We start from the raw sequence: 18,252 nt of genomic DNA on the forward strand, positions 1-18,252 counted from the left end.
TCAGAGAAAGGAATCATTTTGCTGTTTCAGATAGCACTGCAGAAATATATAAAAGGCCTGGAACAGACCCGGCCCTGCTCACATTCTAGAGTCTTCCTAAAAGAACTGTAAGCAGCTGGTTGGGATTTCTACCTTTTTACAGGTTTGTGGCCATTCTGCACCCTTGGAAGTGAGGGAAAATGAGTTTTTACAAGGAAGTATCAGGAAATGGACGCCTAGGTGTAGCTCAGCAAAGATCTCTCCCACTCCATCTAATCTGTAATCTGAGGGCTCTTATCAGAGAGGCTGGCTGGGGACGGATGCTGCCAGGCAGGAGGTATCGCCCAGGAGCACTTCTGTTTTTCTTTAGAGTAAAATCAGGGCCCGCCACCCAGGCTTAGGCACATGTTCCCCACTAAGGGCACAGTATCAGAAAAATGAAACTGATTCAGACCATACCCTGCTGCTGTTTTCTCACAGTGACACCAAAGGAACAGCAGTAGCCTTGTAAGGATCAATCTACTGCCCCACTCACTCAATGTATGTGGCATCAATTGTCACACAAGGCTGCTTAGCCTGAACAGTGACATGCAGCAGCTCAGAGATGGTCCTTAGAAGGTCTGGTGGAGAAGGCAGTCAGCTGGGTGTTCAAAGTCCAAGTGCCCAGGTAAGGCTTACCTATTTCCCGTGGGTTGGGCCAGGCCACAGGCTGGTGTGAAGAGAGTGTGGAGAAGAGGGTATCGCTAAATTCTGACATAAGCATGTCTGTGTCCAGCAGGGGGTCCTCCTCCATGGGGACTGGGGTCTTCCACCCATCCCTGTGCTTGTGCCAATATAGCATGTCATCATCCTACCACCAATACAGTGGGGGGAAGGAGTCAAAGGTGAACTCAGAATTCCCAAGCCCGTCATGCTGGGAAACATGTCACAAGGGCTGCTCTGTGGTGACAGGGTAGAGACATTCGGAGAGCAACTTCCTCCAGCCCACCCCACAGAAAAAACTGGACTGTTTCCTCAGCCATTCATGGGGCCTTCGGGGGTGGGGGTGGGGCCAGGGAGGGAAGGGAGCTGGCCTGTCTTCAGCCTCCAGAGGGTCTGTATCCTTACCACCTCCTGCTACAGAGCTTACTGGTGGGCCACCAGGGTTCCCATGGGGGTGCTCTCGGCCTCTAAGCTCACTCACCTGGGCCAGGCTAGAGAGGTCCTCATCCTTGTGCTGCTGTAGCTATAGGCAAAGGGCAGACAGTGAGGGTAGTCATCAAGGGTCCTGAGAGGGGATACAGCCCCAGCCTCACCTCCCTACACACAAGTGAACTCTTTGGAAGCGTCTGGGCCTCTTCTCTCTGGGAGACAGGTTTGGATCCTGTTCCCTGCCAACCCAGTCTGACACGGGCACAAAGATGATTCCCACCCAGAGTATGTAGGATCAACAGCCCAGTTCACGGATGGGGAAACTGAGAGAAAGATGATTCGACCAAAGCAGGAGGTCACCTGGGCTGGGCTAGAAAGTTAAGTGGTAACTTTTCTATTTGATGCTGAAAGTTCACAGCCTCTGGTCTGTGTTCTGAACACAGACTCTACTCCTTCCCTCCCCTGGGGGGTTTGTGGGAGGTGTTCCAATGAGAGTCCAGTGGATACCCTTTTCTTGAAGTAAGTCCTCCACTTGTGATACTCCCTGATCACGATCTCAATGCGACTTTTCCAGTATTTCCCTTCTGTGGTGATGGCCTGTAACAGCGACATAGGCAGAATTCAAAGAGAAGTCTTTACTTGATAAGTTAGACTCACCCATGAACTAAGACGTGACCAACACAGAAGTAAGCCTCAGGCAATCCAGCTCAGAAAACCCTATCTTGTGGTTATGCCTTCACTCACAAAGCAGGCCCCATCTCTTCTTTGCCACAACTGGCCTTATAGTTAAAAGTGATCTACAGTGGCCAGGAGGGCTTCTGGGCTCAGGTCCTGAGGCTCTACACAGGAACATAGCAGGGGAGAAGTAGATAGAGCTGCCACTTTCAGATCAGAAAGGTTCAGGCAGAATGTGACTTCCAAGAGCATCTAACTCAACCTTCCCATGATGCCAAACAGAAACACCTTCCATGACAGCCTTGAAAAGTACTAGAGACCAGGAGGCCATCCTGCCTGACAGACCACATCATTTTACCCCAAAATACTTTTTAGTGTGTGACCCAGTGAAGGATCTTTAAAAACAAAAACTAAGAAAAACAGGAGTACAATATTATTAATTTCTCACTCGTTTATGATAACACAAGCTTGGACAAATTTAAAACAATGCAGAAAAGCATAAAGTGAGTCTACCTTTCTTGTCTGGCTCCCACTCCAATCCCACCCCCCCAGAAGTACCCACTACTGAACAATTTCTCTATAACCTTCTAGACATTTCCCATGCACACATAATCTCGTAGACACACACTTAAAGATACTAAAAGGCCGCTGTGCCCCTGGCTTCTATTTATTTATTTATTTATCTGAGACAGAGCCTCAAGCTGTCGCCCTGGGTAGAGTGCTGTGGCGTCACAGCTCACAGCAACCTCCAACTCCTGAACTTAAGCGATTGTCTTGCCTCAGTCTCCCGAGTAGCTGGGACCAGAGGCGCCCACCACAAGGCCCATGTATTTTTTGATTGTAGTTGTCATTGTTGTTTGGCAGGCCAGGGCTGGATTCAAACCCGCCAACTCTGGTGTATGTGGCTGGCACCTTAGCTGCTTGAGCTACATGTGCCAAGCCTATTTATTTTTTTGAGACAGACTCTCACTCTGTCACCCAGGCTATAGTGCACTGTTATCAGCCTAGCTCATAGCAACCTCCAAATCCTGGGCTCATGTGATCCACCTATCTATTGCCTCAGCCATCCGAGTAGCTGGGACTATAGATGCTTGCCTATATCTTGAGATCTAGGTAGTAGACCTGGCTAATTTTTCTATTTTTAGTAGAGATAGGGTCTCGCTCTGGCTCAGGCTAGTCTCAAACGCCTGAGCTCAAGGGATCCTCCTCCCTTAGGCTCCCAGAGTGCTCAGATTAGAGCCACCTTGCCCGTCCTCTTCAACCTCTTTTTATCTTGGTATGTAAAGATCTTAAGGTCCCTCTTCAGTCATTAAAAACATCTCCTCATGGCGGCGCCCGTAGCTCAGTGGGTAGGGCACCAGCCATATGCACTAAGGCTGGCAGGTTCAATCCCGGTCCAGGCCAGCTAAAACAACAATGACAACTGCAACAACAAAAAAATAATAGCCGGGTGTTGTTTTGGGCACCTGTGGTCCCAGTTGCTTGGGACGCTGAGGCAATAGAATCGCTTGAGCCCAAGAGTTTGAGGTTGCTGTGAGCTGTGATGCCATACACTCTACCCAGGGCAATAGCTTGAGACTGTCTCAAAAAAATAAAGTTTCCTCATGGCCAGGCATGGTGGCTCTGGGAAGCCAAGGCAGATGGATTGCTTGAATTTAGCCTGAGCAAGAGTGAGACCCTGACTCTACTAAAAACAAGAGGAAAAAAACTAGCTAGGCATAGTAGTACATGCCTGTAATCCCAGATACTCAGGAGGCTGAGGCAAGATAATCGTTCAAGCCTGAGTTTGAGATTGCTATGAGCTGTGACACCATGGGACTCTGAGTGTGACAATGTGAGACTGTCTAAAACAAACAAACAAACAAAAACAGAAATACGCCTCCTCATAAGGAGCCAGAATCCCTCCTTATTGACTTCTAAAGAAACATTAATTTTAAGTGAAAGTAGAGGATAAATCTCCATTATTAAATCCCTCAGGTCTTCGGCCAGCCCATCTGAGAAGGGAGAAGGAACCTCTGTGGCCTGGAGGGTATTAAGTCACTTGCTCCCCTATGCTTGTCCTTTCTCCACATTGTGCTGCCAGGATAGCACAGGCCCAGCACTGCCCACTGTAATTTCCTTTTAAGATCCAGCCCTCACTAAGCTGTTGAAACAAGGGCAATTTTCCTTTCTCAGCCACAAGTACCTCTGGCCGGCGGTGCTCATCCACATCAACAGAGCCATCCAGGGGAGTGACAAAATGACATACAGGATTCTTGCGCTTCTCCAGATCTGGGCAGGGAGAGAAAGTGAAACGTCATCACTACCTAGATCTCAGAAGAAGCCTGCTCTATCTGTCCACACCTTCTAGGTGAGATCTTCTCAAGTACTCTTTCCTCTCCTTCCCTTGGAAAACTGGAATTTGGGGGAAGTAAAAGATTCCAGGTTAAAGGAAAAGAATGTCAGTATTGTAGGAGCAAAAAAGAATTGGTTGATGAAGAAGATGGCAGCCCCACACCAGCACACCCAGCCCACATCTCTCCTAGAGAAGTCCCAGAGCCATCAGCATTCACACTGGAGCCAGGAGGACGTCCACATCTTCTCAGACCCGCTCTTGACTCAGTTTTCACCTCTCTGCCCCACCCTACCTTCCCTAACTTGGGTCCAGTTGTCTAGGATGACACTGAGCACACACATGGTGAGCAACTGTGTCACACGTCAGTCCCCTAGACTTTGGCAGCTTCTCAGCAGAGGCCACTTTATCAGCCTCTTGGGCCGGAGGGCCAATAGGTGTCCAGTTCCCCAGGATTTGACTTGGGTTTCCTATCTCCACAGACTGCTCAAGAGAGAATTCTGCTAGAAGCATGGCACCCAAGTGCAGGCTCTGTGCCATAGCCCCATCCCATCCCAGCTGCTCCCAGCACTTACACTGCATATACCATGCCCGCCAGATGGCATTGTTGAGCCGGATCTTGTCTCTCCACTGGAGCTTCAGGCCCTTGAAATTTTTCCACTTTGGAGACACTAACTTCCCACTACAAGGCAAGAAAACAAACAGGGAGACTCAGTGGTGGCTCTGAAAATGAAGTGAAATTACAATGTGCTACCCCATCATTTCAGACCCCCAAACCCCTCACTGATCCATTACCAGCCACAGGCTACAAGTGATGGAATGCAGAAGTCCCCCTGGGCTGAGCAATACATAGTGGGGAGTGGTAAAGACAATGTTCACGTGTGGGGGAAACAAGATCGGCCACAGGATGCAACTGCTGGAGTAGAGATATGTGGGGCTCATTGGATTCTTCTATCTATTTTTCATAATTTCCACAATTAAAAATTAAAAAGAAATCCACTTACCACTGAATGAAAACCTGACTGTGGCCCACTTGCTCTGACACGACATCCTGAGAGGCACTTATAATCCAGACACACAAATGTCCAGCTTAAGTGCCTGCAGAGCCTCTCCTGGCTCACTCCTGATGGCATTCCCTCCACTAGGCCACCAGCTCATCCTTCCATGTGCTGCTCCCATACCATCCCATCTGAGCCAGCGCTGGCCTTTCCCAGGCTGTAGCTGATTCCAACTCTGGACAGCACTCATACATATGCACACTCGACACAACAATGTCCACACACATTCACCTACCCCATATGAGACTGTAGCTTCTCTTGGGAAGTCCCTACAGGTATTTGGGCACATAGTACAGGCTCATCTGACAATTCTTCATTGAATAAGTTAAGAGCACTTGCAAACCGAGCTGATAACAGGTGAAAGCTCCCGGGTAGCACAACTGTCCTGAGCAGTTCAGTTTTCCAAGTACTATGCCAAGAGCCATCTCTGAGTAGCTGGCATAAGGTATTTCTTTTGCAGATGGCTCAAGAAGGGCAAAGCACTATTTTTGGTCCATTATCAAAGGGCGTTTGGAGGTTGTACCTAACTGTAGGCCACAGCCCTGGCTCCTTGTCCAGTCCTACTCCAGGGACATGCCAATGACAGCTGAAGTCTTTAAAGAAAGCGCCAAGCAATAAACATTAAGTGAACCTGAAAAGTTGTTCTGTAAAGCAAAACCCCCTAGCTAAAACCTCACACCTATCTCCACCAAAACCAGCAAGGAGCCAGACTTTGGATAATAAGGACCAGAAGGCTATGACCTCCAGATAAAATGTCACAGCACATCCTTTGGGCATACGAGGTACATCCAGGAGTCATACACATTCCTCCTTCCTTCTCTCCCCAATCGAAAGGCACATCTAACCTACCTCTACAGTAACTGGTCAGCCTCACCTACATATAAAAGCCAGGGCTGCGGTGTCTCAGAGCTGTTTCCGCATTACTGCATAACCTCAAAAGGCAGAATAATGCCCCTCCTCCTGTGCTTTAATAGGGATTAAATGAAAGCGGGTATGTGTGCACAGTAAATACACACATACACACACAACTGGTAAACCCTAAAGCATTTAGTAACTACCTTGATTACATACTGAAAGGTATGATTTTTAACACTGTCTCCTGACTTGAGAAGTCCTTTCCTTGACATTTCCACACTGCCATTTGGCTCCTGCTCATCCACAGGTAAAAAAAGGAGATACTATGTGCTCTTCTCAATACAGTGAACAGATGTAGGCCAAGGTCAGTCCACTCACCCTTTGACATCCCATGTAGCTGCAGAATCAAGGGTGTGGGGGTTTCTCATTTACTCAGTCGATAAGTACTAAGCATCTGCTCTGTGCTGTCAAGAGCCAAGAGCTGAGATAAGGTCCCCCATGGAGCAGGCCAACGGCTGAGGCACACATCATGCCTACATGCCAAGCATCAGGTGGGAGAGGGCTGTGGACATAAGGCGCCATAACCAAGCCAGCCAGGCAGTCAGGAGAGGCCTACACCCAGAGGCCAGGAAAGCTAGCTCAGCTGAGGAGGGGAGGTAAGGCCCATGCTGTTCCTACTGCTTGGCCTGTGGTGGCCCAATGAGTAGGAACTTGTCCTCATTGAGGCAGCAAAAAACCCTGGTGTGGTCAGATTCTGGAATTGGTGCTGAACAAGGTCAGACGGCAGACAGTGTCCCAGAGGATAATGGTCATACCTGTGGACAAAGCCAGCCCTCTTTCCCCTTTTCTGCAAGATCACCCAGCCACTTGATGCCAGCCAAGCAGGTGGCCCTAGGAAATAAAACTAAAACTTTACTTATAATTGATACATCTTCCTCATACTAAAACTCAGAATCCTGGGGCTATTTTCACTGTGTTTAGAAATAACCAATGGGCTTAAAGATAAACCCAACCTTACTTTTGCTGTGTTATTTAAGAAAGAGCATGTCAGTGTGAGCACAGAGCATCTTCCCAGAGAAGCCACATCATATCAGCCACTTCGATTAAGCACAATGAAGGGAGCAGGAAGACACAGAGCAATTAAACCTTATAGGCTAGACACCAAATATGACAGGCTTCAGTTTAAGGGTTTCCATATTCAGCCTCCCCGATTGGTGAAATGTCCCCCTTTTCCATGATGTTTATATCAAATACAGTCAGACTTCAGCTGAATACCCAGATATAAAGAACTAACTGGCATCGAGCCATTAACCCAGAATTCTGTAATATCTCAAGAGCCAATAGATGGCGCTCAACAAACACAATAAAGTGAGTTCAAACCAAAACCAAAAGCTAAACAACCCCATGGAGGAAGAACTACCCACCACCCCTGACCCCCACGCCTATCAAGGCAGTTTCAAGCCAACACCCAAAGAAGCAACTTGTATAGCTCTATGACGTGAAGGTGTTATAAAGAGGAAAGATGTACCTAGACAAACTGTGTCAGGAAACGCTGAGGTAGGTTTCTGTAAATTTCTTTCCTGAGGGGCTCCTCAGAGCCTTCAAGTTGCTAATCTTCCGGAGAGGAAGAGAAGACATTTCCTATGTAGACATCCACAGGGACTAACGTCTAATTTCCCACAAAATATACTAATAGGAAAAGCTGCTCTAAAAAGACCCCTGGGCTCGGTGCCTATAGCTTAGTATTTAGGGCACTGGCCACATACACTGGGGCTGGCTGGTTCAAACCCTGCCCAGGCCTGCTAAACAACAATGACAACAACAACAACAAAAATAGCCAGGCCTGTGGCGGGCGCCTGCAGTCCCAGCTACTCAGGAGGTAGAGGCAAGAGAATCACTTAAGCCCAGGAGTTGGATGTTGCTGTGAGCCACGGCACTCCACCAAGGGCAACACAGTGTGACACTGTCTCAAAATAATTAAATAAATAAAACAAAAAGTCCCACGAGGGAACCTGCAGAAGAGGAGGGCAGCAGCCTAGAAAGCAAGGCAGGTCAGACTCCAACTCCCTCAGCCCTGCCCGGCTGAACTTGCCTTCTAGAGGCTGCTGATTGGGATGCTTCTTAGTCTGACTCAGGACTGTGCTATACTCTCTTTAAAGCACAACCAGAACACGATGAACATTTCTCTGGAGTCACTGGCTCCCCCACAATAGCCTCAGCTTCCCTGCGGTGGTCACCCACCCATGGCGCTCTAGGGCCTCCCCATCAGAACAATGTTCCCCAACTCTACTCACTTGTCCACTTAACTCTCTCTTCCCACTCTGTGGGAAAGCCAAGGTCTGGGGCTGACTCACCTCTGAGTACTTGGCACACAGGAGGTGCTTTTAAATAAAGAGTTATTAAATGGGCCAGGAGCAGTGGCTCACACCTATAATCCTAGCATACTGGGAGGCAGAGGCAGGTGGATCGTCTGAGCTCAGCAATTTGAGACCAGCCTGAGCAAGAGGGAGACCCTGTCTCTGCTAAAAATAGAAAAACTGGCTGGGCATTGTGGCAGCCTCCTAGCTACTCGGGTGGCTAAGGCTGGAGGATTGCTTGAAACCAGGAGTTTGAGGTTACTGTGAGCTCTGATGACACCTGGCAGTCTACCCAGGGTGACAGAGAGACTCTATCTCAAAAATTAAAAAGTTATTAAACTTCCATGAAGAACAATCTTTACATCACCCTGCCATAGCTGCCCTTCCTAGAAGGCAGGTTTTTGACATAAAACAGGAAATTCTCAGTAGAACAAAGGTCTCTCTCAAAAATTCTTGGATTTGGCTCAGCGCCTGTGGCTCAAGCAACTAAGGCACCAGCCACATACACCTGAGCTGGCGGGTTCGAATCCAGCCCAGGCCCGCCAAACAACTACAGCTGCAACCAAGAAATAGCCGGGCATTGTGGCAGGCACCTGTAGTCCCAGCTACTTGGGAGGCGGAGGCAGGAGAACCGCTTGAGCCCAGGAGTTGGAGGTTGCTGTGAGCTGTGATGCCATTGCACTCTACCCAGGGTGACAGCTTGAGGCTCTGTCTCAAAAAAAAAAAAATTCTTGGATTAAACTAGCAAACTATGAATTCTTCAGAGGTCTGGCAAGAGACCTCTTTGGATTGGAAGGAAATTAAATTGCAAACTTCACACAAACCAAGCTGGAATAAGAACAGGGCGGGAAGAGAAGTACAGCAGGGCAGGACCAGGTCAGGGATCTGGATTCTCTGGGTCCCAGGTGGGGTTAGCTGCTCAGACCATTCTTTCTGAAAGAAAGCAGGTAGAAGGTCTCTGTCTCACACACCTGGTAGAGTCCATTCAACTATATTTGTTTGGTATGGGGCCATGCTCCTTTGCCATTCCTGCTGCTTCCTAGAGGGACATCCATCAGCCAAACATCCTTGGCCTCCTTACTCCCTTGCAGACAGGTAGACCAGCGTATGTCACCAGTGTTGAAGGAGACCTAGGCAGGGGTAGGCAGGCTCTTTCCTCCTCCCTTCCTGGGAGCAAGCTGCCCACAGGCCTCCTGCTCTGCTCCTGGAGAGAGGGGTTGGGGTAGAAAGTCAATCTGAGCTTCACTTACAAGCCACATCCTTCGCTTGATCAACAATAAAGATAATATTTTGGCCACCATTTTCTGACTTAAAAAAAATTGTGGTAAAATATATATACATATAAAATACATATAACATAAAATTTATCCTTTTTTTTTAGAGACAGAGTCTTGCTCTGTCACCCAGGCTAGAGTACAGTGGTGCAATCATAGCTCACTGTAACCTCAAACTCCCTAGCTCAAGGGATTCTCAGCCTCTCAAGTAGTTCGGACAATAGGCAGGATCACAACATCCAGCTAACTTCTTTACCTTTTGCTATGTTGCCCAGGGTTGTCTCAAACGCCTGGCCTCAAGTCATCCTCCCACCTCAGACTTCCAAAGTGCTGGATTGCAGGCATGAGCCACTGCCCAGCCCCATTATAACCATTTTAAAGTAGATGATTCAGTACTATTAAGTACACTGACAATGTTGTACAATCATCACCACTACCTAGTTCCAGAACTTTCTTATTACCCCAAAAGGAAACTCTGCCTTTAGCAGTCATTTGCCATTTCCTCCTCACCCCAGACCCTGGCAACCACCGATCTGCTTTCTGTATCTATAGATTTGTCTCTTCTGGACATTTCACATGATATGTGCTATTTGTGTCTGACTTCCCTTCCTTAGCATAATATTTCAAGGCTCAGCCATGCTGTAACAGTTTCAGAACTTCATTCCTTTTTAAGGCTGAATTAATACATATTCCATTGTATCACATTCTGCTTATCCATTCATCTGCTGATGGATTCATGGGTTATATCACCCGTGGCTACTGTGAACAATGAACTGACTCCTTTTGTTTTATTTCCTAATCACTTCAGGGGACCGCTCATCATTGAGCTGGCACTGGGGCAAAATGACAGGCAAAAGCCATTCTGAGCCTTCTTGGAGGGCAAGCTGACAATTGTCTATCAACATTTTAGGTGCAGATCCCTTTGACTCACAATTCTACTTCTAGGAATTGATTCCACCGACCCACTTGCACACAAGTACCGAGACATAAATAAAAGGACATTAAACTGCAGCTCTCTTTGTAGCAGCAAAATACTTGGAAACAACTCAGATGGTTTAGGAGGATCAGTTAAACTGTGGTATATCCACACAGTGAGACACTATGGGGTAATTTAAAAAACAACACATTTATATGTGCTAATAGCCAAGATCTACAAGATGCACTGTTAAGAAAAAAGAAAAAAACAACACACAAATCATGATATCCATTATGGCTATCATTTGCAAAATAGCTAGATATCCAGTATGGCTACCATTTGTATCTTTAATAGGGAGATATACGTACACACACAGGAAGGGAGGAGGGAAGATGAAAGACAGCTAGCCAATCTCAGGATGGATACATAAGAAACAGTCAACAGTGATACAGTGATTTCCCTTTGCAGAAATGAGCTGGAGAAGAATTAAGGGGTTGGGTGCAAAGGGGTCTTCACTGTCCACAGTTTTGTATTATTTAAATACAACACAGGAATGTATAGCAGTTACCCTGATCCATGGCTTCACCTTCCATGTTTTTCAGCTACCTGCAATCAGCTATGGTCCAAAAATAGTCAATGTGAAATACCAGAAGTAAATAATCCATAAGTTTTAAATTGTGCACTGTTCTGAGTAGCATGATAAAATTCCACACTGTCCTGCCCTATCCTGCCCTGGATGTGACTCATACCATTGTACGGTGGATCTGTGCTGTATGTACCACCTGTCCGGGACAGCCTTCTAGGTTATCAGATTGACGGTTGTAGTATCAGTGCTTGTGTTTAAGTCACCCTTATTTTACTTAATTATGACCCCAAAGTGCAATAGTAGTAATGCTGGCAATTCAGATATGCCAGAGAGAAGCTTTGTAAAGTGCTTCCTGAAAGAGAAAAGAAAGTTCTCATTTTAATAAGGGAAGAAAAGGGATGCTGAGTTTGCTACTAGGATAAGAATTAATCTTCTACCCATGAAACCGTGAATAGTATTTTGTAATTGTTCTATTTTATTATGTTATTGTTGTTAATCTCTTACTGTGCCTAATTCATTAATTAAACTTTATCATAAGTATGTATGTATGTGGGGAAAAACAGTATATACAGGGTTCAGTGCTATCCACAGTTTCAGGCATCCACTGGGGATCTTGTAACAAATATCCTGTGGCCAAGGGGGTATTACTGTAGTATTTTTTCAAAATCAACAAGAAAAAGAGAGTCAACATCCAAGACCTTATAGGCTTCCTTCCAGTTAATTTGGGAAGGCAATTAATCACAAAACAGATATACACTTGGGAATGAGCCAATATTGTGCACCAGATCCAAAATGTGAGGGATAATGGTTACCAAGTGATTTTAATGAGTGAATGGAGGACTAATGCTCAGTCTCTCCCTCCTCCCAGACTCCATTTCTTCTACTGGCTTTTCCCGTAAGCTCGGCCTAGCCCCAGAGGTTGCCTGGAGCCAAAGCTATCAGGCTGCAAACAAACAAAGGTTCATTAAGAGGCTGGGACATAGCGTGTAGCCTCAGTGGCATGGCAGGAGAAGGGAAGAGCATGCCTGGGCCCCTCCATCATAGGACCCCGGCCCCATGCAGAGAGAGCCTCCTGCTCAGGAAGTCTGGAAGTTTTTCAGGCCCTGCTCCCATGCCCAGGTGTGAGCATCACTCTTGCACCTAGAATCATCCTCCTTGTGGCTCCTTAGCATCTTTATTTCTTCTTACATTCAAAGAAAGTTCTGTTGGAGAAGCAGGCTCCGAGGGCTACGGTAGGAAGCAGAAACATGGGCTCCTAAGGTCCTCATTTCAGGTCTATCCTACCAATAAGGGGAGAGAGCACAGTCAAGCACATGGATGCATATCTGCTCACCTGCATGTTTGCTTATTAGGATTTATGTTTGCCTTTTTTGTGTAAAAAAGCAGGAAGTAACTATTTCTGTGACCACCAAAAAACAAGGGCAACATGAGGAAGTGGACACAGGCAAAATGTGCCTTGTTATGATGGTGACTTCTCCTTGACCTGGCCATGACCTCCAGGGGCATGAGGCCTTGCTTTCCACTTAGGAACAGACACACCACCATGCTTGTACCACTTGTAAGCCAATGAAAGTAATTTCTGGACAAGCCTCATTAGCTGCTTGAGCCTACCTTCTGCAAAATAGTAACAACATCCACTGTGCAGAAGGGCTAGAAAGGTCACAGCAGGTATGGGAGCCTGGGCCCAGCACAGAGGAAGCCTGGTCTTTCCAAGCACATTCCCACATTTAAGGTGATTCTTGGGCATACCCTTTGAGTTTAAAGCCTGGAACTGGCTGGCAGATTCGAGCCATAACTAAACTTTCAGGCAGGAGCTGGGGCCCAGAGGCAGGGCACACGTTTAAAGCCTTATTCTAGGTGTACTTGCCAGGAGAGTAAACTGATCAGTACCTCTGATCAGAACCCAGGGTGATCCAGACTCCTCTGGGCTGAAGATTGAACCAGATAAAAGTGAAACCTAAATCTCTGAATGGGGCAAGTGGGCAGGTAGGGAAGCAATATAAGAAATATGAAGACTACAATATATAACTAAACTACAATATATAACTTTAGGAAAGAGGTGATGTTTCACTTTAATTTGCATCACTTGTTAATGAAATTTAATAATTTTTAAAAATCTGAGCATTAGCTCTGTGTCTCTTTTATTTTCTGAGGTATCTGTCCATGCCCTTTGTCTTTAAGAAAACCCTTTTTATTTTAAAATAATTATAAACTCAGAGGAAGTAAAAAAAAAAAAAAAATGCAATGAAGAGTCCCGTGTACCCTTCACCCAGTTTTCCCAGCAGAGGCACGTTATACAGCTGTGGTACAATATCACAACCAGTAAACCAGCTTTGGGACATTACTGTATTAGACTACAAGTCTTATTCAATGTTTACCACCCATTGAAATGTTGCTTTTTTCCTTGCCATTTTATATTTGTAACACTAAAATACCAGTAATACTAATGTGTTACTTTGATGTTCCTGCCAATGTCTCTGTAGCATAATTTTTTAAATAGAGAAAGGATTTTGCTATGCTGTCCAGGCGGTGTACCCCTACACCTGACTCTCCCCTAGGTTTCTGAGAGTCTTTTGCTTGCTTTTTTTTTTTTTTTTTTAAGACAAGAGTCTCACTTTACCGCCCTTGCTAGACTGCCATGCATCATAGCTCACAGCAACCTCAAACTCAGACTCGGGCGATTCTCTTGTTTCAGCCTCCCAAGTAGCTGGGACTACAGGCGCCCACCACACGCCTAGCTATTTTTAGAAATGGGGTCCCGCTCTTGCTCAGGCTGGTCTTGAACTCCTGAGCTCCTGCAATCCACCCGCCTCGGCCTCCCAGAGTACTAGGATTACAGGCGTGAACCACTGCGCCCGACCTTCTTGCTTGTTTTTATTGTGTGTCTTTGATTATAAGTTATATATTGTAGTCTTCATATTTCTTATATCGCTTCCCTACCTGCCCACTTGCCCCATTCAGAGATTTAGGTTTCATTTTTATCTCCTTTTTAGCTTTTTTAGTCTTACGCATTTCTTTCTTTCTTTTTTTTTTGTAGAGACAGAGTCTCACTGTACCGCCCTTGGGTAGAGTGCTGTGGCGTCACACTGCTCACAGCAACCTCTAACTCTTGGGCTTACACGATTCTCTTGCCTCAGCCTCCCGAGCAGCTGGGACTACAGGCGCCCGCCACAACGCCCGGCTATTTTTTTGTTGCAGTTTGGCTGGGGCCGGGTTTAAACCCGCCACCCTCGGCATATGGGGCCGGCGCCCTACTCACTGAGCCACAGGCGCCACCCAGTCTTACGCATTTCTTTAAAAACTACATACCTACTGACTAGGTGCAGTGGTTCACACCTGTAATCCCAACACTCTGGAAGGCTGAGGCAGGAGGATCACTTGAGCTCAGGAATTTGAGACCAGCCTGAGCAATAGCGAAAGTGAGGCCCTGTCACTACCCAAAATAGAAAAATTAGCCAGGTGTAGTGGCAGGTGCCTGTAGTCCCAGCTGCTTAGGAGGCTAAGCCAGGAGGATAACTTGAGCGCAAGGGTTTGAGTTTACTGTGAGCCAGGCTGACCTAGCACTCTAACCTAGGCAATAGAGTGAGACTCAAAAACAAAGTACCTAGGGCGGTGCCTGTGGCTCAAGGAATAGGGTGCCAGTCCCATATACTGGAGGTGGTAGGTTCAAACCTGGCCCAGCCAAAAGAAAAAACTGCAAAAAAAAAAACCCCAAAACAGGGCAGCGCCTGTGGCTCAGTGAGTAGGGCGCCAGCCCCATATGCCGAGGGTGGCAGGTTCAAACCCAGCCCCGGCCAAACTGCAACAAAAAAATAGCCGGGCGTTGTGGCGGGCGCCTGTAGTCCCAGCTGCTCGGGAGGCTGAGGCAAGAGAATCGCGTAAGCCCAAGAGTTAGAGGTTGCTGTGAGCCGTGTGACGCCATGGCACTCTACCTGAGGACGGTACAGTGAGACTCTGTCTCTACAAAAAAAAAAAAAAAAACCCAAAACAAAAACAAAGTATCTACAGTGAAAAAAATTAAAAACAATAAGGAACAGTACAAAGAATAAAGGCACAGTCACCTGCAATTTTACCACCTAGAAATAACTGTTGTAAAATTTTGGTGATACGGGTAGGGCGCCGGCCCCATATGCCGAGGGTGGCGGGTTCAAACCCAGCCACGGCCAAACTGCAACAACAACGAAAATAGCCGGGCGTTGTGGCGGGCGCCTGTAGTCCCAGCTACTCGGGAGGCTGAGGCAAGAGAATCGCTTAAGCCCAGGAGTTGGAGGTTGCTGTGAGCTGTGTGAGGCCACGGCACTCTACCGAGGGCCATAAAGTGAGACTCTGTCTCTACAAAAAAAAAAAAAATTTTGGTGATAGTATTGTGTAATAAAGGGCCAGGGGCAGTGGCTCACACCTGTAATCCCAGCACTCGGGAGGCAAGACTGGTGGATCGCCTGAGCTCAGGAGTTCAACACCAGCCTGAGCTGGAGCAAGACTCTCCTAGTCTAAAAAAAAAAAAAAAGCCAGGCATTGTGGGGGGCACTTGCAGTCCCAGCTACTCGGAAGGCTGATGCAAGAGGATTGCTTGTGCCCTAGAGTTTGAGGTTGCTGTGAGCTAAGACGCCACAGAACTCTACTGAGGGTGACCAGGTGAGACTTTGTCTCAAAAAATATATATATAGTGTAGTAAACAACACAGCTTATCCAAGGAGAGGTCAGGCCTTTACCCTTGGCAACCGGAGGACAACTCTAGGTCCCTGGAATGTCCTGCCTGATGGGAGTGTGTTTGCCTGGTGGCTTTTGCCACATCACAGTCTGACACTAAGGTTTACATGCAAAGTGGAGTATCAGTTCCAACCAACCTCTGTATGAACTGCTAACTAAAGGTCTAACCAGACCTCTGGGAGTGACTAGAGACTAAAGGTCAGCCACACCGGCAGCATGGATGGAGCCCCAGTAAAAACTCTGGTCTTGGCTGACTTTAATTTGAATCCTTTCCCTGTAATATCCTATAACCATGAAGATAACCGTTTTCAGTGACTTCTGTTAATCCCTCTGGTGAATTACTGAATCTGAGGATGGTTCTGGGAACCTCCCAATTTGCAACTGGTGTTAGAAGTAAAGGCAGTCGCATGGACCGTTTTAACTCTGCAGATGGCCCTTAAGGTCCTCCAACAATGCATTTTTCTGATTATGTATGTATACAGATAAAGATACAAATATATGAATAAACAGTTTAAATACACAGGCTCATAGGCTGGGCACAGTGACTCATGCCTGTAATCCTAGTGCTCTGAAAGGCGAGGCAGGTAGATTGCTTGAGCTCACCAGTTGGAGACCAGCCTGAATAAGAACGAGATTCCATCCCTACTAAAAACAGAAAAAATTAGCTGGGCATCATGGTAGGGGCCTGTAGTCCCAGCTACTTGGGAAGCTGAGGCAGAAGGATTATTTGAATTTGAGATTGCTGTAAGCTATGATGACAGCACTCTACCCAGGGTGACAGAGTGAAACTATCTCAAAAAAAAAAAAAAAATGTTTAAAGTGTGGGATCACAGTTTTGGTTTGGAGTTTTTTTTTATACTTTTTAGAGATAAGGTCTTGCTCTGTTGCTCAGCCTGGAATGAAGTGGCTGGGCCACATGCATATGCTGTATGACTCACATAAAAAATGTCTGCCAGGGCGGCGCCTGTGGCTCAGTCGGTAGGGCGCCGGCCCCATATACCGAGGGTGGCGGGTTCAAACCCGGCCCCGGCCAAACTGCAACCAAAAAATAGCCGGGCGCTGTGGCGGGCGCCTGTAGTCCCAGCTACTCGGGAGGCTGAGGCAAGAGAATCGCTTAAGCCCAGGAGTTGGAGGTTGCTGTGAGCTGTGTGAGGCCACGGCACTCTACCGAGGGCCATAAAGTGAGACTCTGTCTCTACAAAAAAAAAAAAAAAAAAATGTCTGCCATATTTTTGTTTTATAACCCATTTTTTACATATATGCCAATAAATACAGTGTTTCATACTATTTTTCCTGGCTACAGAATATTCCACTGTACATGTATATTGTCATTATCTACTTGACCATTTCCCCACAAATGTATGTTTATACCGGCAGTCATATGTTATTTTAAATATTCCCTATTATTAAAAATGCTATGATAAACATTCTGGCACTTACATCTTTGTGCAAGTGCATGACTGTTTCTGTAAGAATAATTCCTAGATATAGAAAAGCTGAATCAGAAAATATGGGTACAGTTATAATTTTGTGGTAATCAAGGAATCTTTCAAAATTTATACCAATTTACAGTCCCAAAAGTAGTGAATAGGGCCTATTTCCTCAAGCCATTACCTGTGTTAATAATTACTGTTTGCTAATCTGAAAAGCAAAAATTTAGGTCACTGATATTTTGATTTCCATTTGCCAGCACCTTTTTATGTTTATTAGCTACTGGATTTTTTATGTTAAATGTCTGCACATCTTTTGCTCATTTTGTTTCTTTTCCTTGTTGGTTTATAAGCCCTTTGGTGGAAATGTCTCTAACACATATGATGGTGTTACTATGCCAGTCCTGACAGCTGATCTTTGTCTTGACTATTTATTGGTGTGCTTAGTTTTGTTTCTTGCTCTACTTAACTTTTTAATATATGGTGGGGTTTTGTTGCCCTGCCCACCTTTTATTGTATTCATCATAGCTCACACCTCAATAATAGGGCAACTGCCACCCTGACCAAGTGGCTAAGCCACACAGAGAAGCCACACATATTAAAATTTTCAATAATGTAGTCAAAATTTAAAAGTCCCTTCTTTTCATGTCATATTTAAAAGGCTTTTCCCACCCCAAGACTGTGAAAACACTTATCTATGTTCCTTTCTAGTACTTTCACATCTTCATTTTTTATATTCAACTCTTGGCTCCACCTAGAATTTATTTTGGTTAAATAAACAATATAGGGATGACACAGGGATCTTGCTTTAGGTAGGATTTACTAAATAATCCATCTTTCCCCTGTTAAAGTTCCGCTTTCTTCATATACCACCTTGCCATATATACGCCTCTAAATCACTATTTCTTTTGGTGTTTTGTGCCTACTTTTTTTTTTTTTTAAAGACAAA

At 46.0% G+C, this 18,252-nt stretch overlaps 1 protein-coding gene across 2 annotated transcripts in view; it reads right to left on the reverse strand.

Annotated features, from left to right (window-relative positions):
• The window catches only part of MLXIP (MLX interacting protein), a 63,415-nt gene that overhangs the window by 10,928 nt on the left and 34,235 nt on the right, over window positions 1–18,252 (reverse strand). For both annotated transcript variants that reach the window (XM_053586983.1, XM_053586984.1), the window contains exons 2-6: window positions 4,693–4,799; window positions 3,971–4,056; window positions 1,618–1,707; window positions 1,163–1,204; window positions 658–829 (exon numbers count right to left, since the gene is read on the reverse strand). In XM_053586983.1, coding sequence (XP_053442958.1) covers window positions 658–829; window positions 1,163–1,204; window positions 1,618–1,707; window positions 3,971–4,056; window positions 4,693–4,799 — 497 coding nt within the window. The remainder of the gene's footprint in view (window positions 1–657; window positions 830–1,162; window positions 1,205–1,617; window positions 1,708–3,970; window positions 4,057–4,692; window positions 4,800–18,252) is intronic.

Source organism: Nycticebus coucang, chromosome 4 (assembly GCF_027406575.1).
Source record: "Nycticebus coucang isolate mNycCou1 chromosome 4, mNycCou1.pri, whole genome shotgun sequence".
Lineage (NCBI taxonomy): Eukaryota > Metazoa > Chordata > Mammalia > Primates > Lorisidae > Nycticebus > Nycticebus coucang.